General features: G+C 40.7%; 1 protein-coding gene across 1 annotated transcript in view; it reads left to right on the top strand.

Annotated features, from left to right (window-relative positions):
* Window positions 1-450: 450 nt before the first annotated feature.
* The window catches only part of LOC132395559 (inactive phospholipase C-like protein 2), a 224,772-nt gene continuing 199,791 nt past the window's right edge, over window positions 451-25,431 (top strand). Inside the window, exon 1 of the mRNA XM_059972348.1 lies at window positions 451-1,146. Within this exon, the coding sequence (XP_059828331.1) occupies window positions 898-1,146 (249 nt within the window). The 5' untranslated portion in view covers window positions 451-897. The remainder of the gene's footprint in view (window positions 1,147-25,431) is intronic.

Below are 25,431 nucleotides of genomic sequence, written 5' to 3'. Positions count from 1 at the left end.
TTGTAACTGCTTACTCTCTCACATAAAGCAAGTCGCATCAGTAACAGACTGCTCAAATGCACGTTACCATGATGACAAATTGAAAGATTTTCAGTTCTTCTCTCTCACTCTAAGACAGTTTCATTGTTAACCGTCCAGTTAGGCTTATTAGTCAATACCACGAGCAGCAGCGTTGCGATAAAACGTTCGCAATTGTGATGTAACAGCCAATCATTTTCTTCCTTTGTTCTCTTCTTCCTCCAATTGGAAGCATTACTGGCAGCGCGCTCTTCTGTGACAGGAAGAAGGTGTGTGTGCAGGGGCGGGGCCAGAGGGAATTGTTACGATCAGGTGCTTCCTTGTTGGCAGGAGCCGTCGTCGTGACCGATGATTGACATCTCGAGTTCCCGCCCCTTTCTAAGAGTGCGAAAAAACAAGGCGAGAACTGTCAATCAGCGAGGTGGAGCGCGAGCCTGTCACCGGGGAAACAGACGCAACCGGAGTCCTGGGCTGTCAGGGCTGGAGCTCGTTGCATTACTTGTTGTAATATTCCGGCTCTTATTGAAATCCTGCATCTGCAACTCTAGCGCATCCCTGTCATGGATTGGTCGAGATAACATCAGAGGCGCAGAAATGTAAATGTTGCGGCTTTGTGATACGTTTTGTTCCCGTGTTGCGAGCTGAGAAGAATTTCGGTTGGTGGCAGCAGTTGGTTCGTGTGCAAGAGGGACTGTCACTGTTATAGCGGGAGGTTTTCAACACGTATTTGGATATTTTCTTGCAATTTAACAGTATAATTTATATACCATGCACGTTGTAGACAATCGCCGTTTCTTTTCTTTTAATTTAAAGAATTGAAAGTCAACCTTGCCCTGTTTAGTTTTGTTTTTGTAAGTTGTTATTTTAAAAAAGAAAGCCATGGCGGAAGGAAAGGCGGAACGTGGTGTCCCGTCTCTGGTGCCTTCATGTTCTGTTTCGCCCTCCTGGGCCAAAAAGGAGGGGGTTGAAGCTGTATCTAACGGAGACTGTGTGGGAGAAGAGCCAGTGACTGCAGCGATAGGAGTCTTGCCATCAGGTCCCAGAGCAGACACACACACACCTTCACCAGCAACAGCACCATCCCAAGATGGAAAACCAGGCATCCCTCGTAGGAGCAGCATCATCAAGGTAAGATCGATACTGACGTGGTGAACATTTTATGTCATCTCTCTTTATACAGGTGAGATTTTCACTGGAAAGTAAAGCACTCCCGAGGTAAATGGTGAGGCCCATCGGAATTATCGACTCTGATTTATGATTAGGTTGAATATAGTTAGCTGTATAAATTTGAAGTGGAATTTTTCTGTGATATTTATACCACGCTGTTAGTTCAATAGCTTTGAGATTTTTAAAATTTTATGAATATGTTATAAACATGATGCCTCTCTCACAGGATCTTTAAAAGTCAAACCAAATTTCATTAGCTGCATCTTGGTCATTATCATCCTTGCCTGACTAAGAAGGTTCTGAGTTCAATTCCGTGCAGTTCCCTGCCTCAAATCCCCAATTCAAGATACTTGAGATTAAAAATCTATGCTCTCAAGCACTGCTGAGGAAATTCCCAATTGTTGATGGTGCCTTCCTTTTCATTAGAGATTAATGTTTACCTATTATTTCAAAGAGCAGAAGGTATCTGTGTTTTCATGATCTCACAATTCACACAAAATTCAAAAGCAGACCATTAAATTGTTATTATATTTATGTTTGTGTGTACATCGGCTGTTATATTTCCTGCATTTCAGCAATGGAGGGAGGCTTGAGATGCCATGTCAATTATAAAGCACTTTGAGATGCTCTGGTAGGCACAGTATATGGAAGTTGCTTATAAATGCGTAACCAGTCACTGGTAAAATGGAATTCAATGCCACTACATTAATATTTTTCGATATAATAGTGGTGCAATTCTGACAGCATTCAAGAAGCACAAAAGATTCATGTAATTTAATGGTGTTTAAAATATTCCACATATTCTGTTTCTATTTCTTTGCCCTTTGGTTCCTTCACCTTGCTTCTATCAACATTGATGAATTTTGATTGAAACTAATCTGGTTTTCAGGTCTTTAGCAGTGTTGTTTTGTGAATGATTATTGAAGGTACATAAGGCCGGTACATTTTGGACTATCGTTTGATAGATTTTAAAATTTCCCATTCTGAATAGGGAAGCATCTCCCAAAATAATTTCCTGGAAATTATTACTATGTTAACCTATAAAATATTGCATGATTAAATGTGGTAATTTTGAGAATTGAGATAAACAGTGGAACATACTTAAAGCTAGTAACTTATAGTTCATAAATGACTGCAGACATGCAAGCATATTAAATGAAGTTTGTGAAAAGCTTGTATACCAATGTTGTGTGCACGCTGCAGTCGTGTATATTGGCAATGTATTTCCTGATCCTTTCAAGCACTGTTGTTGCCAGTCTGATGCTGCATGGACTAGTTATACTAGTGTTAATTACTGCAGATAGTAAGCATCCATGGCATTGGTTTAATATCAGCTTGGACAGAGCATTAGTTAATGGGAAACAAAAAGTTTGGAGAAATAGATCACTTTCAGGTTGGCAAATTGTAGTTAGTGGGTTACTGCAGAGCATTGCTGCCTCAACTGTTTACAGTCTACAATAATGAGAAGATGGAAAAGACTACAGAAAGTGGTGGATACAGTCCAGTGCATCACAGATGAAGCCTTCCTCATCATTGAGTACATTTATAAGGAGCACTGCCACAAGAAAGCAACGTCCTTCATCAAAGATCTCCACCATCCAGACCATTCTCTCTTCCTGCCATTGTCACCAGGCGGGAGGTACAGAAGTTTTAAGTCCAACACCACAAGGTTATTATCCTACAACCATCAGGCTCCTGAACTAGCGTGGATAACTCCATTCGCCACTATTTTGAACTAATTCTACAATCTACAGGTTCACTTTCCAGTACTACAGCTCATGTTCTCACTGTTTTTATTTGCAGTTTTGTCTTTTTCCATTGGTGTTTGCCAGTCTTTGTTTATGTATAGTTTTTTGTAAAGTTGTGTTTCTTTTTTCTATAAATGCCTGCAAGAAAATGAAACTCAAGTTAATATATGGTAGCATATGTACTTTGATAAAGTTTACAATGAACTTTGAGATGGAAGGAACATGTGTATTGTTGCGAATATGTCAGCAGCACAAAGATAGGTGGCAAAAGCAAGTTGGTGCTGCCACAGGCTGCCAGGAATGCTGAACGGAGCTGAGAGAAAGACAAAGAAACTGTGAAGGAAACTGTTAAGCTAGTGGGGAAAACTGTGGTAGGTGGAGGATAACGTGAGGGTTACCATTTTTGAAACTGAATCAGAATCTGGTATATCACTGATATATGTCATGAAATTTGTTGTTTTCTGACAGTGCAACACAAAAATTATTATGAATTGCAATGGAAAATAAATAAATAAATAAACAAACAGTTCAAAAGAGGAATGACGAAGTAGTCTTCATGGACCATTCAGAAATCTGATGGCAGAGGAGAAGAAGCTGATCCAAAAATGTTGAGTGTGGGTCTTCAGGTTTTGCACCTCCTCCCTGGTGGTAGTAATGAGAAGAGGGTATGAGCAGAAAACCAGGATTTTGTTTAAATGAAAAAAGATGAGACAGCAACATTTTAAACCAATCTGGGTGAAATACAACAAATAGGATGCAGATACATTGAAGTATTTAGGAAGGCAAATGGAATCCTGCAGATAAGTTGGAATGCAAGAGTAAGATTGTATTGTTGATGAATTCACAGCTGGAATACTGTATGTTCTTGGTAGTTAGAAAAATGAATGTGATATTTTGAACGAATGATTCTGTGGGAAGTGTGACAAAGTAAAAGCAGTGAGGATGTTTCCCCTCATAGTAGAAGGTAGAAGCTGGGTCTGTGGTGGGGGAGGGGGAAAATAATTTTATTGTATAAGTGATTTCCCATTTAGAACAAAGATGAAGAGGATCCTCCTTGCTCAAAGCTATGAATCTTTAGAATTCATCTGCCTCAAAAGATCGATGGACACTTGGAATACAGGAACTTTAATATTTTTTCTCGAACATTGTAAGCAAGTGTTGTCAAGATCAGGCCAGCCACAATTTTACTGTACATCAGAGCAGCTTCAAGGGGCCTTATGGCCTACACCTACTCCTTTTCTTGTGTTCTTATAAGAAGTTTTTGATAAAACAAATGTTGTTATTGAGTTATGATTCGCAGAAACTGCTGCAAGGCAGAGACAGAAGAGTTAGATCATGTTGTTTTCCATGGGTCAGTGCTCAGATCATTCCTTGAAGATAGATATAGATTGCTTGAAAATAGATAATTAATGTGTGAGGAAGCTAGAATGACATTCTATCGTCTGAACACTTGAGGTATGGTGGCAATGGCAAGGATAGGAGGAAATAGAAAAGTTAGTTTAATGAGCTGATCATTTCTGAAATAAGATAAAGTAATACACTTTAATCAGAATAAGTATGAAGAGGTGACAGGTAAAACGGCATTGTTCTATAGGATTTGCTGAAAAACAAGGATGTGCTGGTAGGATAAAAAAAAGATTTTTAAAAATCACCTTGCTTCTATAAATGTTGGTGAATTTTGATTCAGCAATTATTAAAAAAATGAAAGAGTTATATAAAATTAAATTTGTGGTTGAAGTATGGATATGGAATAAAATATACAAAAATACCATCATGTCCTTACAAAATGTTAGAAGTGACAGGGCATGTTTGAAGAACATCATTATAAATGTTTGCCCCATTCTTGACCATCTGCTTCTTGAAGTGGCTTCTCCACAGTATCCTGAGCTCAGTAATTTGTGGCAATGAGTACGAAAACAGGGAAATTATGTTGAATGTTTAGAAAATCTTGCTTAGGTCACAGGTGGAGTATTGCATTTGTGAAGGTCTGCAGAGAGTACAGAAAAGAATTACCAAAATGGTTCCAGGGATAAGGAATTTCAGTGCGAAGGTTAGACTGTCTATTAAGCAAAGAAGATTGAGAGAACATTTGAAATAAAGCTATACAAAATCAAGACAGTTTGATAGAATAAACAGAACAGCTAAAGCTGTTTCCATTAGTGGATGGTTCAGAAGTTGGGGGCACAGATTTATAATGACGAGTAAGTGATACAAGAGGCTGAAGTGAAATCTGCTTTTTCCTTACACGGAGAGCAGTTTTAATATGGAGCTCTCTGCTTTGTAAAGATGGTGGGAATAGAATTGATCACAAATTTCAAAAGGAACTTAAGTAAAAAAATTTTTTAAGGGAATGGGGAAAGAATGGGATTTTGACACTGATGGGATTGATTGATCCCTGTGGGAGCTCGTGCAGTCAATGGGCTAAATAACATAATGATTTTAGCTTGAAATAAAGAAATTGTTAGATGCTGTTAAATGTGTTGGTTTAGTATAGGATTGGGGATTCCTAACTCTTTTCAAGACAGAAAGAATGTTTTTAACTCAGAGACATTAATATGCAATATTAATGCACTTTTAGAACATTGAACAGTACAAAACAGGAATAGGGCCTTTGGCCATAATATCTGCTGACCATGATACCAAATTAAACTAAACCTATCTGCCTGCACATGATCCGTATTTTCCAATGCCCTGCATGTTCTTATGTCTAGATAGTACTATCCTTAATCTTACTTGTCAAAACCATATTGTTATTTTAGTGTACCTGCCTAAGCGTTTTATTATTCCATTTGCTTCTACCACTTTAATTGCCAGTGGATTTAATTGACTTGCATTCCTGTAACAGTGCAATTGAAATTCAAAGGAAGCTGAAGATGCTGGATGTCTGGAATAAATGTAGAAATTGAGGCAGCATCTGTGGACAGTGCACTAGTTAATGTTTCAGATTGACTGCCCTCTGTCATAACTGGAAGTTAAGCCATCTCAGTATATCCCTTTTCCAGCATTGACTTAAGATCTTCAACCTGAGAAGTTGATTCATGTCTGCTGAGTACTTTCAGTGTTTTCTGTTATTATCTTGATAGTGGAGTACTGTTTGATATATAGGTAGATACTCATCTTTCTCATTATTCAAAGTTGAACCTTGTAAGTGATGATTACAATAACTGGATGAAACTATATGTAGTTGAAACAGCTGTACTTACTTATACAGATAGTAGCTAAGTTGTGCTGTACTTTGAACAGAGAAATAAATTCAATATGAATGTTAACCCACAATTTTTAGTGTGACTTTTTACTGGCTGATATTACTTTTAATGTTTTAGTTCAATACTTCCATTTACTATCAGAGAATGTATACAATATACAACCTGAAATTCTTACTCTTCACAGATATCCTTGAAAGTAGCATCAACCTTCCTCCTCCCCTCCCCCCAGTTATTTTAGCGGAAAGCATCAGCATTCCCACCACCCACTATACAAGCAACAGCAAAGCCCTAAAGAGAGACCATGATTTACCGTACATCAAAACCTAACAATTCATTCCAATATTTTGACATCCTACAGGCTTTCACTAATAAGGGAGAGACTTACTGCTCCTTCCACAGCAAGAGGGGAAACAAACTGTTGTTATTTTGATGTTAGTCAGTCTGAAGTGTTGCTTTTTATTTCGAGTTCCCTGACTCGAGAATCGGCAGCAAACTCTCTCTCATCAATTGCAATTGCAGCAAATGCATTCTATCAATTTAAAAGCTTTTAAAATAAAATAAAATCAGAGATACTGTAGAATTTTTAGTTGTAAATTATGTCTTTTGGGATTAACTCAGGAATATTAAGTAAAAAGAAACTATTAGTAAAACTGATGCATGTGTTAAGTCATTTGCACATTGACCCTTGATGGGGTTGGTTAAAATCACTCATAGAATTGCTACTCTGAATTGATGGACTATTATCTGTGAACTAAAATTACTTAAGAGGATGTATGAATCTGACTGGATGTTATGAATGTCCTTCTCATGTTTAACTTCTCCATATTGTATGAGGTACTTTGTAACCAAGATACTGTGTTGTTTTAAATAGAATTTACTCTAATTGAATTCTGCATAGTGAATGTTGGATTGAGTAGTAAAATATAAAAATTATAGATTTAAGTATCTAGAAAATAACATTGGTACGAAACAGAGAACTATATAAGTTCAAGATTAAGTTTTAAAAGAAGTGAAATGAGAGTCCAAAGGTTTATTACTATTTTGTGTTGCACAAAGATCAAATTTGCTAAAAGTAAAAGTTGTGCTGTATTGCTTCATTTAACCCGTTCTAGTTCTTGGTTTATTTTTCAATGATTTTTTAAAAAACTTAAATTCTGAGTTACTTGAATAGAATCCATAAAAAGCAAGTGATCTTGTTTTATATTCTGTTACAGTTGATGTTATGCATGAATCAAGTTTATCATTTGCCTGTGCAGTGCACAGAAAGTAAGACAGATGAATGCTGTGCACTTTTCAGGCATGAAGATTGAGTCATTCTTCAAAACTAACATTACATGCTGGATCAAAAATACAATTCTTGACAGAGTTTTCTTTTAAGGGAAGGCTAGCTGGATAACATAGTACATTTTACTAAATAATGATTGCTGCCATTCTGAAACCTTCCTGTCAACATTTCACTTCCTTAAATGGAGCCTTCACCAATGAAAATAGACTATTTAATTTGCGCTGTAATGTTATTTGGCATTTTAGGGTGTGGGTGTTAGTGTGTGTGTGTGTAATTCCTAGCAAAAAGACATGACGAGACAATTGGTTCTTTGATTATTAATTGAGGGCTGAATATTATTCAGTAGAGTGCAATCGTTCACCTTTTTAATAAAGGAATGAAATATTTTGTATTCATTTGGGAAAGCAGGGTGACTTTGGTCTTGAATCTTATCTGAAGAACAGCCTTCTGTGTCGTACTGCACTGTTTGTGATTTATTCAATTTCTGGAGTGGAACTTGAGCTCTTTTTATGTTTGGCAGGAGTTCTACCACTCCCTCAAGATGACATTGGCAGGGTCCTGAAACTGCCACCTGCAAACAACTTCAAGGTTATTTTTGAAGTAGTGTTAATAAAAACATCAATCTTTTGCAAAAAAATGTGATTGTTGTAAATGAATTGGGTGTATCTTCTCAGCAACTGTTCCCACAAGTGCCAGGTCTTTTAGCATTATAGGATACAGCCAGATGTGCAAGCATTGTTTAAGTCTCTTCCACAGAGTTCCAGAAGCTCCATGGGAAATTCTGTTTTGTAATTGCTTTGACTAGGGTAAAGTGAAAAGAAAATTATTTTATTTATGTAAATTAATTAATTTTCATATTAGTTGTAACATCAACATCATAACGGTGACCTTGATGAGCAACATACCAAAGGCTAATAGCATTTCTAATTTGCCAATGGTTTTGAAATTTTGTACTCTTTTGTAATAGGAAGAATATACTATTTCTTTTTTACTGTAACTCACTGCAGCCTAATGCAATGGAAGTTCCAAAAAATTGCTTTTCTTTTTCCCACTGCTGTCTTTAACTGGAAGGTTAATGTCAGATTTAACCAAGTTCTGATGAAATGTAGTTGACCTGGAACATTAACTCTGTTTTTCTTTCCATGGGTACTGCCTGACCTGTTAAATATTCTGTTTTTGTTTAAAATTTCCAACGGTTGCAGTTGTTTTGATTTTTTTTTTGTGTGTTAATCTTCAGTTTGCAAAAGGTGATCTCTTCTTAACTTTAAAGCTTCATGTGAATGTGTATTTTTGAGTCAGAGCACAGATTTCTCATTAAAAGGTAAACCATCAAACCATGAATAGATGTTTAATAAGTGAGGTTTTGAATTAATCTTACATGATCAATGTCTATCTTTAGGAAGTTATGATAATCAATGTAATGATTCATGATTTTCTGTTAGGTTTAATTGCTTAGAAACTTCAAAGAGTTAATAAGTTGATTTCTTAGTAGTCCAGGCTGCTGGTTTTTCAACTTTCTGCCTTTAATATGAGTCTAATTTTGGACAAATCTTGATAGCTCCACTGAATAATTGGACTTACTGTTTATCTCCTGGTTCTTGAGGGTTCAACAATTTTGGAAGGCATCAGTGCAGGTTATCAATTACAATCATTACACAAATTCCACTGTACAATGCAGTGGTACAACATCATCCTGTAAGCAATTGCATAAGAGGAAAAAGAATGGTACCTGTCTGACTTTAAATGTGGTACTTTTAACTATTACAGATTTCAGGTGTAGGCCCAAACTATTGGCTTATGGAATGGCTGGATGTGTAAGTATAAATTGACACCACGTCTTCATCTGATAAATATTTCTTATTTTCTCATTAAATTGAAGGAAGCCATTTGGTCCACAAATTTATTCCTCCTACTTATTTCTCTGTTAGCTATTCACTTGTTCTCTCTCATATGTTCATCAACACCTATTCTCCCAACACCTGCCTACACTCGGGGTAATTAACACCAGCCAGTTAATGGGCCAGCATGCCTTTGGGGTGTGGGAGTAAACTGGAGCACATGGGGACAACCCAACACGGTTATAGTAAGCACATGCACACTCACGCTGACAGCACTTTATCTGGGTCGCTGGAGCTTTGAGGTAACTGTGCTCTGCCTTCGTCTGCTTCAGTGCCCAATACAGAGGGCAGACCTCTCAGTGGAAGTGGAGAGATTTTCTTCCTGTGCTATCCGCATGTCTTTGCTAAATGCCGCATAGTGATATGGTTGCTTCTGGATAGCATAAAAAGTAGATATGATGCCAGGAGCACCTACTGTGTATGAGATTACATGACTTTTGGGCAGTATTGGTGAAGAACTCAAACATTTCAATGTTGTGTAAGGGGAAATTATTATGTGATAGGCATGGTTATGGAATGTATTCTGAGAGATCATGGTCAATTCATCTTGTGCTTCTTGTACTGAGCAATCAATAAAAGTTTTCTTAGCCACCCTGGGGTGATTGGTACTAACCTTAAGATGATTGTTAATGAATGTCATTAACTTCTCTAGAGCTTGGATGAATGCTGTAATCAGGTTCTGCCTTGTGGATGTCTACATCATTCAAAACCATGGGATTAGATTGCTGTCTATAATCCAGTTATAAACTGCCTATATCCAGTTGGTTTCACTTTACATATTTGTTATTTACTTCTTTCTAGTTCAAAGTAAATTTATTATTAATGTACATGTTACCACATACAACCCAGAAATTCATTTTTGTGGCCATTCACAGTAAGTACAAAGAAACACAATAGAATTAATGAAAGATCGCACACAAGATGGACAAACAACCAACGTGCAAAAGACAACAAACTGTGCAAATGCAAAAAGGGGAAAAAACTAATAAGAAATAAATATCGAGAACATGAGATGAAGAGTCCATAGGTTGTGTTCAGTTCAGAGTTGGCATAAATGAAGTTATCCCCTCTGGTTCAAGAGCCTGATGGCTGAGGGGTAATAACTATTTCTGAAGCTGGTGGTGTAGGTCCTGAGGCTTCAGTACCACCTTGCTGATGGCAATAGCAAGAGGAGAGCACGGCCTAGAATGGGTGGAGATCCTTGATGATGGATGCTGCTTTGCTGTGACAGCACTCTATGTAGATATGCTCAGTGGTGGGGAGGATTTTACCTGTGATAGACTGGACAGTATCCACCAATTTTTATAGGCTGTTCTGTGCAAGGGCATGTGGTGAACTACATATACCTGTCTGGACACGCCCCCCCCGCTGACTGCTCCTGTGGCTCCTCCCACTGACCGTGGCTCCTCCCACAGACCCCGGTATAAAGGCGTAGTATGGTGGTCAATTGCTGCTTCTTCTTTCTTCCAGTCAATAAAAGCTGATATCTCGCCTCACGTCTCAGAGAATTATTGATGGTGCATCAATTTTATTGACTGGAAGTTTTAAAACATGGAAAGTATTTTACATCTGGAAAAATTAGACTTGGACCCTCAAAACTCAGAAGCAGCTCTTGCCTTTGAACTCTGGCTTTTATGCTTCCAATCATACCAGGAGGAGGTTCATGCGACTGAGCCCGCTATTATGCACAGAATTCTCCTTTCGAGGGTCACCCCGAAAGTTTACTCACTTATCAGGGACCTGCCGACCTACCAAGAGGCACTGGATGCCCTCAAAAGATAGTACCTGCGGCCGGTGAACACCGTCTATGCAAGACATCGCTTAGCGATGTGGCGACAGCGACCTGACAAGTCGAGCGCCGTGTTTCTCCGAGCCCTACAGACACTCGTGCGAACTTGCGACTGCAAAGGTCTGACGGTGGAACAACATGTGGAGCTGCTAGTACAAGACGCCTTGGTTATGGGGATCAGGTCAGTGTACGTGCGCCAGCGGCTGCTGGAAAATGCTGATCTTACCATATGCTCGGCGATCGTGATGGCCGACACGCTGGAGGCTGCTCTGCACAACACTGACGCTATCCAGCCGCGCAATCCCCCACCGGTTCCGTGGCCACTGCAGACCCCGCTACCCACTGCCGGTCGTGAGTCCACGAACTCCCCGAAACCAACCACAACTGCTGCCAGTCGCAAGTCCGCACAGTGTTACTTCTGCAGACTTGAAAAGCACCCCCGAAAACGCTGCCCGGCCCAAGAAGCGACCTGCTCCAGCTGTGGGAAGAAGGGCCATTTCGCCAAGGTCTGTAAGTCTGAACCACGAGCGGGGTTGGGCAGCGCTGCGTGTGAGACATGGGGGCTGCCATCTTGGTCGCCGCCACCTTGCCTGCCTGCCTCGTGTGAGGCATGGGGGCGGCCATCTTTGTCGGCGCCACCTCGCCCTGCCCCTGACCCACCGGTGCTTACCGGGCACCAAGATGGCAGTTCAACTCTGGCCTCTGTAACCCTCGACCAAAGCGCCCCACACCAGCTTGCAAGGTCAATGATGGACATCCTGGTGGAGGGGCACAGGACTAGCTGCCTGTTTGACATGGGCAGCACTGAGAGTTTTATTTACCCAGACACGGTGCAACGCTGCGGACTCACGACACGGCCGGTAAGCCAGATAATCACCATGGCTTCTGGGTCGCAGTCCACAGACATCCGGGTGGGTTGTGTAGTGACATTGGTGGTGCAGGGCACAGAATATCAGAACTTTGCGCTACTGGCCATGCCTCAACTGTGCGCGCCTGTGCTATTGGGGCTCGACTTCCAGAGCTACCTCGAAAGAGTGACTATGGCATGTGACAGGCCCCTCCCACCACTCACTGTCAGGAATCCTCAGTTTTGTGGGACTTCATCATATACCCCGCTACTGACCACACACACACACTGACCCACACATCCCACCCAGCACCATGCTGACAGCTGCGCTACTGACACCACTTGCAGCCTCTCCACTCTCAAGATCCCTCCCCCACCGCTGTTCGCCAACCTGACCCCCAACTGTAAACCTGTGGCAACTAAAAGCAGGAGATACTGCGTGGGGGACAGGGCCTTCATTCAGTCAGAGGTGCAGTGGCTGCTCAGGGAGGGGATCACTGAGCCAAGCACAAGTCCTTGGAGGGCCCAGGTGGTTGTTGTTCGGACCGGGCAGAAAAATAGGATGGTCGTGGACTATAGCCAGACCATCAATAGGTTCACGCAGCTTGACGCGTACCCCCTACCCCGCATTGCGGATATGGTCAACCAGATAGCTCGGTACAAGGTGTACTGGACAATAGGTCTGAAATCCGCTTATCACCAGCTCCCCATCTGCCCAGAGGACCGCTCCTACACCGCCTTCGAGGCAGGCGGCAGGCTCTATCACTTCCTGCGCATCCCCTTCAGTGTCACAAATGGTGTCTCTGTCTTCCAGAGGGAAATGGACCGGATGGTGGACCAGTGCCAACTGAAGGCCACATTTTCCTATCTGGATAATATCACCATCTGTGGTCACAACTGGTCGGATCACAACGCCAACCTCCAACGATTTTTCCAAGTGGCCAAAGCCCTGAAACTTACTTATAACAGGGACAAGTGTGTGTTCGGAACCACCGGACTCGCTGTCCTTGGGTATGTCGTGGAGAACGGGGTCATTGGCCCTGATCCCAACCATATGCGCCCCCTGTTAGAACTCCCTCTTCCCACCACCCTCAAAGCCCTCAGACGGTGCCTGGGCTTCTTTTCCTATTGCGCCCAATGGGTCCCCCATTACGTAGACAAGGCCCGCCCCCTGGTCAAGTCTACCACATTTCCCCTCTCTGCTGAGGCCCGCGCGGCCTTCAGCCTCATTAAAGGGGACATTGCCAAAGCAACGATGCATGCGGTGGACGAGACCATTCCCTTCCAAGTAGAGAGTGACGCCACCGATTTCACGCTGGCTGCTACCCTCAATCAGGCAGGCAGGCCAGTAGCATTCTTTTCTTGTACCCTTCAAGGCCCTGAAATTCGGCACTCCGCGGTGGAGAAAGAAGCCCAGGCCATAGTGGAAGCTATTAGGCACTGGAGGTATTATCTCGCCGGCAAAAGGTTCACCTTGCTGACCGACCAGCACTCAGTTGCATTCATGTTCAGCAACCAACAGCGGGGCAAAATCAGAAATGATAAAATTTTGCAGTGGAGAATAGAACTCTCCACCTACAACTATGACATCCTGTACCAGCCTGGAAGGCTCAATGAGCCCTCTGATGCCCTTTCCCGGGGAGCATGTGCCAGCGCACAGCTCGACCAGCTATACGCCCTCCATGCACATCTTTGCCACCCGGGGGTCACCCGATTTTACCATTTTGTGAAAGCCCGGAACCTGCCGTACTCCCTTGAGGACATCAGGATGATGACCAGGGACTGCCAAGTCTGCGCTGAGTGCAAACCGCACTTCTACCGTCCTGTAAAGGCGCAACTTATCAAGGCCACCCGCGCCTTTGAGCGACTGAGTGTTGACTTTAAGGGCCCCCTTCCCTCCACCAACCGCAATGTCTACTTTCTCAACATTATCGATGAGTACTCGCAGTTCCCCTTTGCCATCCCCTGCCCCGAGACCACTGCCACATCCGTCATAAAAGCCCTGTGCCAGCTCTTCACTCTGTTCGGATATCCCTGCTATATCCACAGTGATAGAGGGTCCTCCTTTATGAGTGACGAGCTGCGCCGGTACCTGCTAGCTATGGGCATTGCTACTAGTCGGACAACGAGTTATAATCCCCGGGGAAATGGACAGGTGGAGAGGGAGAATGCCACTGTATGGAAGGCCACACTTTTAGCCCTTAAGTCAAAAGGGTTGCCGGTCTCTCGATGGCAGGAGGTCCTCCCCGAGGCACTCCACTCTATCTGCTCCCTGTTATGTATGTACGTCCACCAATGCCACCCCTCACGAGCGCCTATTCACTTTTCCCAGGAAGTCTGTCACTGGGACCACCCTACCAGCTTGGCTGACATCCCCAGGGCCAGTGCTGCTCCGGAAACATGTAAGGAGCAATAAATACTCCCTGCTGGTCGAAAGGGTTCACCTTCTACATGCGAACCCCCAGTATGCCTACGTGGTCTTACCTGATGGGCAGGAGGACACGGTCTCCGTCCGCGACCTGGCGCCCACAGGAGCAGCAGACCACTACTCCGAACACTCCACGGTAACTATGAACCCTGTACCCGAGGTGACACAGTGCACACCGAGCCCTGCACAGACTCCTCACGACACTCCTATACCGGGCATCTCGCACGCGCATATACCAGGCGCCTCACACACGCATGAGGGATCACTGACGCCTAGTGGGTTGACACCTCCAGTTGGGCCGGAACCAGCACAACCACCATCTCTGGTGCAATCACCACCGGCACCTGTGCAATCACAGCTGGTGCTACGTAGATCGCAGCGACAGATTCGACCACCTGATAGACTTAACCTGTAAATGTACTTGTGAGAAACTTCGCCCCATGGGGACTCTCTTTTAAAACAAAGGGGGGGGTGAATGTGGTGAACTACATATACCTGTCTGGACACGCCCACCTGCTGACTGCTCCTGTTGCTCCTCCCACAGACCCCATTATAAAGGCGATTGGGGCCTGAGCCCTGCCCTCAGTTTCCAGGATGTAGTATGGTGGTCAATTGCTGCTTGTTCTTTCTTCCAGTCAATAAAAGTCGATATCTGGCCTCATGTCTCAGAGAGTTATTGATGGTGCATCAGGGCATTGATGTTTCCATATCAGGCATGATGCAACCAGTCAATGTACTTACCATCACACATCTGTCGAAGTTGGTCAAAGTTTTAGATGATATGCTGGATCTATGCAAACCTCTTAAGAAAGTAGAGCCATTGCTATGCTTTCTTTGTAATAGCACTTAGATGCTAGATCCAGGACAGATCTTTTGAGATGATAGCACCAAGAAATTTAAATTTGCTGACTTTCTCCACCTCTGATCCCCTGATAGCAACTGGCTCATGGACTTCCAGTTTCCTCCCCCTGAAGTCATTAATCAGTTCCTTGGTCTTGCTGACGTTAAGTGAAACGTTGTTGTCAGTATCAAAGTTGTGAAAAATGGTTGACAATCTGCTTTTAAAAAATTCAACTTTGATATGTGTTCAAAGCATGCTTTGGTACTTAATATAATCTGAGTTGATATTTTAGGATGCTACTGTGGTTTTTGTTTATTCTGCTGCTGCTGCTGCTGCTTTAGGATCAGGCTCTATCTGCCTGTTTCAGTGGACTTTAAGGGGAAAATACCCTTTAGAGGAAGGGTATTTGCTGAACGGTAAGTTATCTGGACATTATTCTTCACAGAATCTACTTCAAGAAGCAAAACTACAGTGCCTGGATAAAGTATTCAGCCCCCATTGCTATTTTCACATTTTACTGTTTCATTTTCTAAACTGAAAATATATTGAAGTTGGGTTTTTTTTTTGAGCTAATCTACAAAACATTGTGTATTATGTCCACCAAAAGTAGCCTGTAGCATGCAGTTGAATTATAATGTGATAAGGTGGTAAATAAATGCCAAATGTTTATTTCCATTATGTTCATTTGATACTTAGGACTTTAATTATTAGCTTCGTACTTTGTGTTGCAAATGAAATATTTGTTCAGTTGCTGCTATTAAAATCTTCAGTTCCCTTGAGTGTTTGTTCAGTTTCCTGTAAGATCTTGCTCTGCAGATGAGTTCTGCAGCTAAAATTGATTGCTATCAGAACCTTTTAGGAAACTTTAGTGAACTAGCCTTTCACTTGAGCAATGAACCTGGTGTCATAAATGACTTAAGTTTCAAACCAAATTGCATGTTTGATTTTGTAAAATAAAGGTAAATAGATTAATTGTAGATAACCTAAGTTCGTTATTATTGATTTCTGTATACTTTTGGAATAAGTTAAATATACAAGTTTAAGAAACTTATTAAATTTTCCCAGCTACATTTTATTTAATGAAAACCAGTATCAAGAATCTGTATGCAACCCTAGATTAGTTGCACAAACCAGTTCTGACTCTTCTGAAGAGGATGTGGTTGTATTGTGTAACAACTTCTCTTTTGCTAGTATTTTACCTGTTTTTTTCATGCAGCATGTTACCAAAACTAAAGGAAGTAAATTTGAATTGGCAAGTCAGCACTCAATCCTGTGCATTGTGTGTAGTACATTACATATCTCATCTGTGGTGTAACAAAGTGAAAAATATAACAATAAATATCAAGGCATTTTTCAAACAAAAACCAGGTTGTTAATTTTAACAGCAATCAATGATCCTATCAAAGACTGATCTTACAGGGAACATGTTAATCAGAGTTAGAAGAAGTAGACCTAGGAAAGTGGAAGTGTATTTCAGTGTCTGCTGATTAAAACATATTAATTTGCCAAAGAATATGGCCTTCAGTGCCAAGAGCTTCTTAGTGTTGAAACAGAGCAATGTGTTGACTTCCCCAGATTTTAGCTACAGTGCCTTGAAATGTATTCATTCTCAACCCTTTATTCACATAGATGAATATTACAACCAAGGACTTTGACCAATTTAACTGAGAATTTTTTTGGATTGTGAAGTCCAAAAGAAAAGAAAATTGCAAAGCATGAAAAAAGAAAAATTCAACAACAATGTTAGCAGTTCAAAAGTATTCATCTCCTTTTGCTCAGTACTCAGTCGCACCACTTGTCACAGCTATTACAGCCAGTAGTCTTTCTGGATCTCTTTTAGTCTCTTTTAGCTTTGCACAAGATGATGGAGCAAGATTGGCCCATTTCATCTTGCAAAATTGCACAAGTGGTGCCAGATTTGTTTGGGAGCAATGGTGGAGAGCCATCTTGAGTTCTTGCCAGATTGGTTTAAGGTCAGGACTCTGACCAGGCCTCTCATGGACATTAGTTTTCTTAATTTGATCAATGTCCTGCTGAAAGACGAACTTTCTTCACAATTCAAGCTTTCTGGCAGAGGCTAGTAGGTTTTTTATTCCTGAGTGTCTCTGTAGTTAGCAGAATTAATTTTCCCATCAATTCTGACCAGATTTCTCGTCCCTGCTGCTGAAACCCATCACCATAGGATGATGCTACCTTCACCATACTTTACAGTAGGGATGGTGTTACCTGGCTGATGCACAGTGTTAAATTTACACCACACATACTGCGAGTGTTTGAGGCCAAGAAGTTCCACTTTAGTCTCATATGACCACAAAACATCTTTACAGTATATTCCTCATGCTGCTGTGCAAAGTCTTTATGAGCAAGGATTTTTTTTTAATCCAGGTCTTCTTCCTTGCCACTCTTTCATAAGTACCTTTTTTCTGCAAGGCCTTAGAGATTGTAGAGCCATGAATATCATCTCCAGTTGCAGGCACCGACTTCTGCAACCCACTCAGAGTGTCACTGTTGGCTGCACAGTAGCATCTCTTACAACTTTCATTCTTCTCCAGCAAATAAGTTTGCAGGGGTGGCTTGACCTAGGCAACGTGGTTATGGTTTCATATTTTTATCCACTTTTTCACAGTGAACTCCGAGGTATGTTCAGTGCCTTTGAGAAGGTCTTGTCCCCTTCCCCAGACTGTGCTTCTCTATTATAATTTTCCTGATTTGTCTTGAATGTTCTTTTGTCTTCATTTTGGTTTGGTCTGTTGAAAATCTACCATAGCATTGGACCTTACAAAAGGGCGGGGGGGGGGGGGGGCATTTATTTTGATTAATTAATTGAAAACAGATGATCCTTCAATTTTCTACACCAGCAAATTAGGTGAGTTGGTGAAGTAATTATTGCACTGAGGAAAGTTAGCCTGGTAATTATAAAAGTGATGAATACATTTTTAGCCTCACAATTTTGGCTTTTAATTTTTAGTAAATTGTTGATAGGTTTTGGATTTTTTTTTGTTTCGATTTGTTGTGTGTTATCTGGATAAGCTCAAAAATCCTACTTCAATATGTTTTTAATTTAGAAAATGCAACAGTAAAATGTCAATATCGTTGTGGGGGGGGGGGCTGAATACTTTTTCAAGGCACTATTATGTTTATCTAAAAGATTATGATAATTGATAAAAAGCATTTCTTATTCTTTTAATGTGGTAACTTGAACAATGATGGGTATCTTGTTAAAATCACTCCAAAACTCACAGGGAAACTTTGTAAATGATTACATGTTTTGTTTTGACAGATTAAAGCAGCAATTAGTAAACAAGGAGTAGCAAACAGAAGAAAGATATAAACTTGTATTTGTGTAATACATTATATGCCCTTGTGAGGATTCAAACTGTGTCAGAGCAACCAGATTACTTTACCAATATAGTCCCAGTTTTTACAATGTAAACATTACAACTAAATCTATTTAACTGGTTTTATTTCAACATCTGATGTTGATTAGCGCACTGGGAGCACCATGGAGTCATTTTATGTGATCGCACACATTCCCTAAAATATTAATTTAAGCCCTTTTGACAATATCGCTTGCATTCTTAAATAATAAATTGATTAAAAATCATTGATTAATAAACAGACCACTGTTAAGACTATTGCATATTGTCTTGGATGAATCATTATAGAGGGGACTTTAGACAAAATTATTCATTGTAGATTTCTTGGATATTGCCAATGATGGGAAGTTACAAGACTTGAAAATTGTGATTTTTACCTAATGGAGCAGAGAACAGATTAATGCTCAGAGTTAGTTTAGGTGAAAAATATTTAAATGCAAGGTTTTTGGAGCATGGAATGCCTTGCTTAAGGGAAATAGTTGAGGTAGACATCACTGCATCTTGGAAAGGAAAATGGAATAAATACTTGAATTTAAAATAAAGCTGTAGTTATACAAGGCTCTTAACTAGCAAAACATTCCAAGAAATCTTGCAGGAGTAGAATCAAATGAATTTTTAACAGAGGCATGCAAGACAGTGTTAGAGAAGGTCTCCAAATGTTTAGTCAAAAAATAAGGTATTAAGCGGCATCATAAAAAAAAGAGAAATTGTGTGAAGGCAAGTGTAGGAAGTTTATAGAATATGGGGTCTTGGCATCTGAATTCAGGGCTGCTGATAGTGGAATGATCAAATTCTGGCTGATCAAGAGGACAGTAATGGAGCACCACAAATTCGGATTGGGAAATCTCCAGAATGTTTTGAAAGATTGATTGCCTTTGTCATAGACACACAGAATGACATGAACTATTGAAGAGAACATGTAGAAACTTCATTACACATTAGACTTATGATCTGGGATTCACTGTTTGTAAGGGTGTTGAAAACAGCCAAAAAGGATTTTTAAAAATGAATTAGATAAGAAGTTCAGCGGATCAGAATTTCAGAATCAGAATTAGGTTTAATATCACTGGCATATGTCATGAAATTTGTTCCTGAAACATCGAGAATGGGTCTTCAGCTTCTGTACCTCCTCCTTGATGATAACAATCAGAAGAGGGTATATCCTGGGTGATGGACGTCCTTAATGATGGATACCGCCTTTTTGAGGCATCACCTTTTAAAGGTGTTCTTGATGCTGGTGAGGTTAGTACCCATGATGGAGCTGGCTGAATTTACAACATTCTTTGGCTTTTTCTGATGATGTGCAGTGGCTCCTCCATACCAAATGGTGATGCATCCAGTTAGTATGCTATCCTCGGTACATTGGTAGAAATTTACTAGTGTCTTTGGTGACATACCAAGTTTCCTCAAACTCCAAATGAAATTTAACTGTTGTTGTGCCTTTGTAATTGCATCAATTTGTTGACCCCAGGATAGATTTTCCAAGGTGTTGACACCCAGGAACTTGAAGCTACTCACCCTTTCCACTGGTAGTCCCTTGATAAAGACTAGTATGTGTTCTCTTGACTTCCCCTTCCTGAAGTCTGCAATCAATTCCTCATTCTTACTGATATTGAGCACAAGGTTGTTGTTGCAACACCACTCAAAAATATGATCTACCTTGCTCCTGTATGTCTCCTCATCACCATCTGAAATCCTGCTAATAATAATTGTGTCATTGGCAAATTTAGAAGTGACATTTGAGCTGTGCCTAGCCACACAGTCATGGGTATAGAGAGAGTAGGGTACTGGGCTAAACATGCATCCTTGAGGTGTGCCACAGTTGATTGTCAGCGAGGAGGAGATGTTATTTCCAATCTGAACTGACTATGAGGTGAGGAAATCAAGGATCCAATTATAGAGGGAGGACAGAGGCCAGGGTTTTGGAGCTTGCTAGTTAGAACTGAAGGTATGATTGTGTTGAACACTGAGCCGTAATCAATAAATAGCAGCCTGATGTATGTATTGCTATGTAGGGTGATCGAAGACCAAGTGGAGAGTCAATGAGTTTTTATCTGCCATGGACCTTTTGTGGTAATAGGCAGATTGTTGTGGGTCCTGGTCCTTGCTTAAGCAGGAGTTGATTCTGGCCATGAACAACCTCTTAAACCACTTCTTCACAGTGAATGTGAGTGATAGTCATTGAGGCAGCTCACGTGCTCTTCTTGGGCACTGATATGATTGTCACCCTTTTGAAGCAGGTGGGAATTTTCTACTGCAGCAGTGAGAGATTGAAGATATATTTGAGCATTCCCACCAGTTGGTTAGCCAAGGTTTTCAATGCCCTACCACGTACTCCATTAGGGTCATTCTCCTTGCAAGGGTTCACCCTCTAGAAAGATATTCTGATGTGAGCCTCTGAGACAGAGATAACTGGGTTATCAGATGCTGCAGGCAATCACCAGGTGTGGTTTTATTCTCTCTCTTGAAGCATGTATAATTCAGCTCATCTGGAGTGAAGAATCTCAGCCATTCATGATATTCGGTTTCACTTTGTAGCAAGTAATGGTCTGCAAACCTGATGTGCATCCAAATCTGTCTCTAATCACAACCAGAATTGTGTTGTCGCTCTTAAAATAGCTTTCCATAGGTCATAACTAGACCTTGTATAGTTCTGGATCCCCTAGTTCAGTCATGGCTTTTGGTTTTGGTATGCTTAGTATGTTCTTGAAGGCACACGCTCATCCGCACAGATCCTGATGAAGTTGGTGACAAACGTGATGTGTTCATTCAGATTTGAAGATGAATCACTGTGAGTCCACCAACTCACAGCAGTCCTGTAAGTGCTCCTCCACCTCATTTGACCATACCTTCTTGGTCCTCACCACTGGTGCTATCGGTATCAGACTTCCCCACTATAAAAAACACCCACTCTATCTCAGCCTTTAACTATTCATTATGTTTCAATGAATTAATTCCTCATTCTTCTAAACTCCAGCAAACCCAGAGCCATCAAACACTCCTCATATGGTACCCCTTCCTTTCCTGGAATCATTCTCATGAACCTCTTCTCTTATGCCGACAGATCCTTTCTTAGATAAAGTGCCCAAAATTGCCAACAATATTCCCAAGTGTGGTCTGAACAATGTCTTACAAAACCTCAGCATTATATCCTTGCTTTTATATTCTAGTCCTCTCAAAATGAATTCCATTTAACAACTGGGCAAGAAGTTGGAAGTAACTGCTCAAAATGTCAGTGACTAGTTATTTGTACACAGTGTATGTGTAAAAAAAAAAGTTAAATCAATACTAATCAATATTAAATGATTACTGTAAGTTCTACATTTGATAGCTCAGCTACTCTAATTATGTGAAATAATAGTGAAATTGTGAGATGTCATAGTGGAAACTAGTTATATTAGTTGCTTTTAAGAAGAATCTTAAAATCAGAAATTGTTGCCAGCAGTGATCTATCCGCTCTTGTTGCTGACCTGTGTGACAAGTATCAACTTTTCTAGACATATTGGTGGTAACTTGCAGCCTGAAACTGTCCTGTTTCAAAGTAGAAAGGCCTTGGATAGTGGTTGGGTCTGTGTTATCTAATTCATCAACATACATGGGCCAGAACAAGCCCTGCCTATGAAAAGGCTACGAGATATCTTCAAAACCTGGTAAAGCCATACTTCATGTTTAGATGTCAGAGAATTAGAATCTCCAGCATCTACAATGTTCTTATTTTGTAAATGACTTTATAAATGTTTAAATCGTTTGGTATGGATTAGATGTGCTTAAGAGTCTGTTTCTGTGCTTTACTTCTCTATGACTCTATACTTCACTAGATCCCTCAGAGACATTTACCAGTGCTATTGCAATAAATTCGCAGTCCTCTGCATTCTCTGAATACTGATAAAATAATGCAGATTGGAAGTTTCTGGCATAGAATGGCTGGCAGTTCTGGGGTTTCCACTTTCGTATGAGCTTTCCAAGCTTGTTGATATGTTTACAAAAGAATGGTATCAGTTTGATCTGGATCCTCTGGAATTTCTTTTTGCAGACCAATTGGTTTGCTTTTCTCACAACTACAAAAGCAAAAATAGCAAATGCTTGAGAAATAAGCTGTGTATTGATTGTCATACTGAATTACCTCAGAAGGATTTGACTGTTGATCGAATTAGCAGCTGTAATATGTTGGTGCCCTGCCAGACAAGTGTTGATTCTAGTAACATTTGCCTTTGCTAATCATTAATTTGAGAGTAGTTGATTAAAGCACTGCTGTTATAGTTCTCAGTACTTGACATATTCTAGATGAATTTAAATGTGACTAAATTTAAAACTTGTTTCATATTTTATGAATGCCATTACCTTGTTGACCAGATTACTGAATATTTGCACACTTAATCTTTCAGTGTACAATCAGGTATTGGAAAATTTGAGAAAATAATATGGATGTATTGAACAGAAAATCCTCAATTATCTTCTGCAAAGGGGTTGGATGTTTTTTTTTTCTGAACTGCATCTTTTGGCTTCTGTTTTAAACTATAATTAGTAGTATAGCATGATCTGTAACTCTTGATCTGTATGTTTGATGGTTCAGAATATGGTATGTAAATTTGCCACCTACTGAAAATCTGTCTTGTAAGAGGTAGAATTGGGTACTTGGAAATTCACCCCTTGTTGGTAATGTTAAGTGCACAAGTATTTTAGCTGAACAGAAGTAAATGAAACTGAAATCCTGAGACCGGGTAATGAAGTGCCTTTGCTATATGTAAGCATTCCTTCAGGGTCAAGGATGACCTGTTCTGAGGTGACTGAAGATGTCTGTTTAGGATTGTAGACTCTGCTACAGGTGGGGAAAATAATGGTCATGTGCAGGTGACTGGATGGGTCATCAGGGCTGTTGCTTTCATCTTCTACACTTTGTGCACGGTGTCCCATACAGATGTTGCAGAGACTCAAGGTGCTTAGTGCCTTCCCAAGTGTTTTTCCTTTTTGAGAAATTATGGGCTTGGATGTAGATGATACAATTTTTGCAAAGAAAAGTTGAGAAAGTCCTTCAAGGGTCTTTTTTTCCCGTTTTCTGAGTCCTGGCTGGCAAGAATCACAGATCTAGTTGAATATGATCAGTGGGAGAGGGTAGTGGCATTGGTTTCCCTGTCCTGCCAGTAGACTTGGATGATTTTGTAGAGATGGCATTGTTATTTCTCAGTCCTTTCAGGTGCAAACTTTGTGCTCCATGTCCCTGAAGAATAGAGGATGGAAGGATCATTCATGTTAGATGGATCATAAGCTTACTGCCAGGTTTGAGATCTGGATCTTCAAACGTTGTTTTTCTTAGTTGGCCACAGGCTTTGTTGAGAATTAGAGGTGATTATGAATTGTATCATCCTTTAAAAAAAAGTTAGTGAAGATATTGGAGCTTCACGGTGTGAACCAGCATTTAATCACCCATCACTAATTGCCCTTGAGTCTGCTCATTGGTGGTGGGTCAGCTGCCTTCTTGAGCAGCTACAGTACTTGAAGTGTGGATAAACCCATGGTGTTAGGGAGAGAGTTTCCAATATATATATTGCTAATCCAGTAACACTCATGTTATTGATAATGGGAGATTCAGTGATAGTCATTGAGTGCCAGAGAGCGAATGCTGGATTTTCTCTTGTTGGATAGGCTTTCACCTGTGTGTGAATGTTTATTGCCACCTATCTGCAGAGGCCTGGATATTTGCCAGACTTTGGTTCTTTTGGATATGGACTGCTTCATTATTTGAGGAGCTGTCCTGAACATTGTGCAATCAGCATTGAACTTCTAATCTTACAAATGAAAGAAGTTAATTGATGAAGCAGCTGGAGATGGTTTAACCTTGGAAACTACTCCAAGGAACTCCTGCAGTTATATTCTGTGGCTGAGGTGATTGACATGCAACCATCAGAGTCATCTTTCTTTGTGTTTGTTATGATTCAAACCAGCTGACTTGTTGATGTTGGGGTTTTGGCTCTTGTCGTAGATATTGCTTTTGGAGGGCAGAGGGCATTATGTGGGAACAGGTTGGTTGAGGACTTTTTTCATCTGGCTAGTTAGAGTAAAATCTTTTCCCTTATATGCTTCAGCATAGGGGTCTATGGGAACTTAGAATTAGCCTTCTGAATGTGCATATGAGGAAGTGTTGTCTCAGAACTGAAGTGCAGTCGATCTTGGTTCAAGTATAGAAGTCCAAGATTGATCAGCTTCCTGTTGATCAATCATACTCCATTTGGAAACTTGATTGTGGTGAGCTGCAGCCTTGCAAACAGGAGGATTTCAAGAGGGTTGATGTTGCCAAAAAGAGGTTGGTACATAAAATGGTGTTGCTTAATCACTGACTGTATTGACAGTTGGGCTGTTATGTACCCATGCATTATCATTAACACCTGTATGTCATTGTAGGACAAATGTAGGATGGTAAGAGGTTTCCAAATCCAGTCAAATTCGTGAAGGATCCTCAGTGAGTCCTCTCTGTTGATGGAGTCAATGGCTTTAGTGTGGTCAGAAGGGCCACATTAAGTGAGTGGTATTGCACTTTACATTTTTCTTAATTTGTAGTGCAATGATTATGTCCATTGCACCTCATAATGGGCAAAATCTACATTACCATTAGGAGTTGTTCTTGGACCATTGGAAGGTGATGCTTGAGAAGAATGCTGTAAGCTTTCCTCTGGCAGACAGCAGGGAGACCCTTCTGTAATTGTTGCAATCCAGCTTGTTTCTTTCCTTGAGGTTGATTGCAACTATGGAGAGAGAATACCTTACACTGCTGCTGCATTGTCACACTTGTACCACCTCAAGATAACCATATAGAGAAATAAATTCTCTTT

Source organism: Hypanus sabinus, chromosome 6, assembly GCF_030144855.1.
Source record: "Hypanus sabinus isolate sHypSab1 chromosome 6, sHypSab1.hap1, whole genome shotgun sequence".
In the NCBI taxonomy this organism is placed as follows: domain Eukaryota; kingdom Metazoa; phylum Chordata; class Chondrichthyes; order Myliobatiformes; family Dasyatidae; genus Hypanus; species Hypanus sabinus.
Note: the sequence above shows the minus strand (reverse complement) of the source record. Positions and strands in the feature narration are given on the sequence as shown.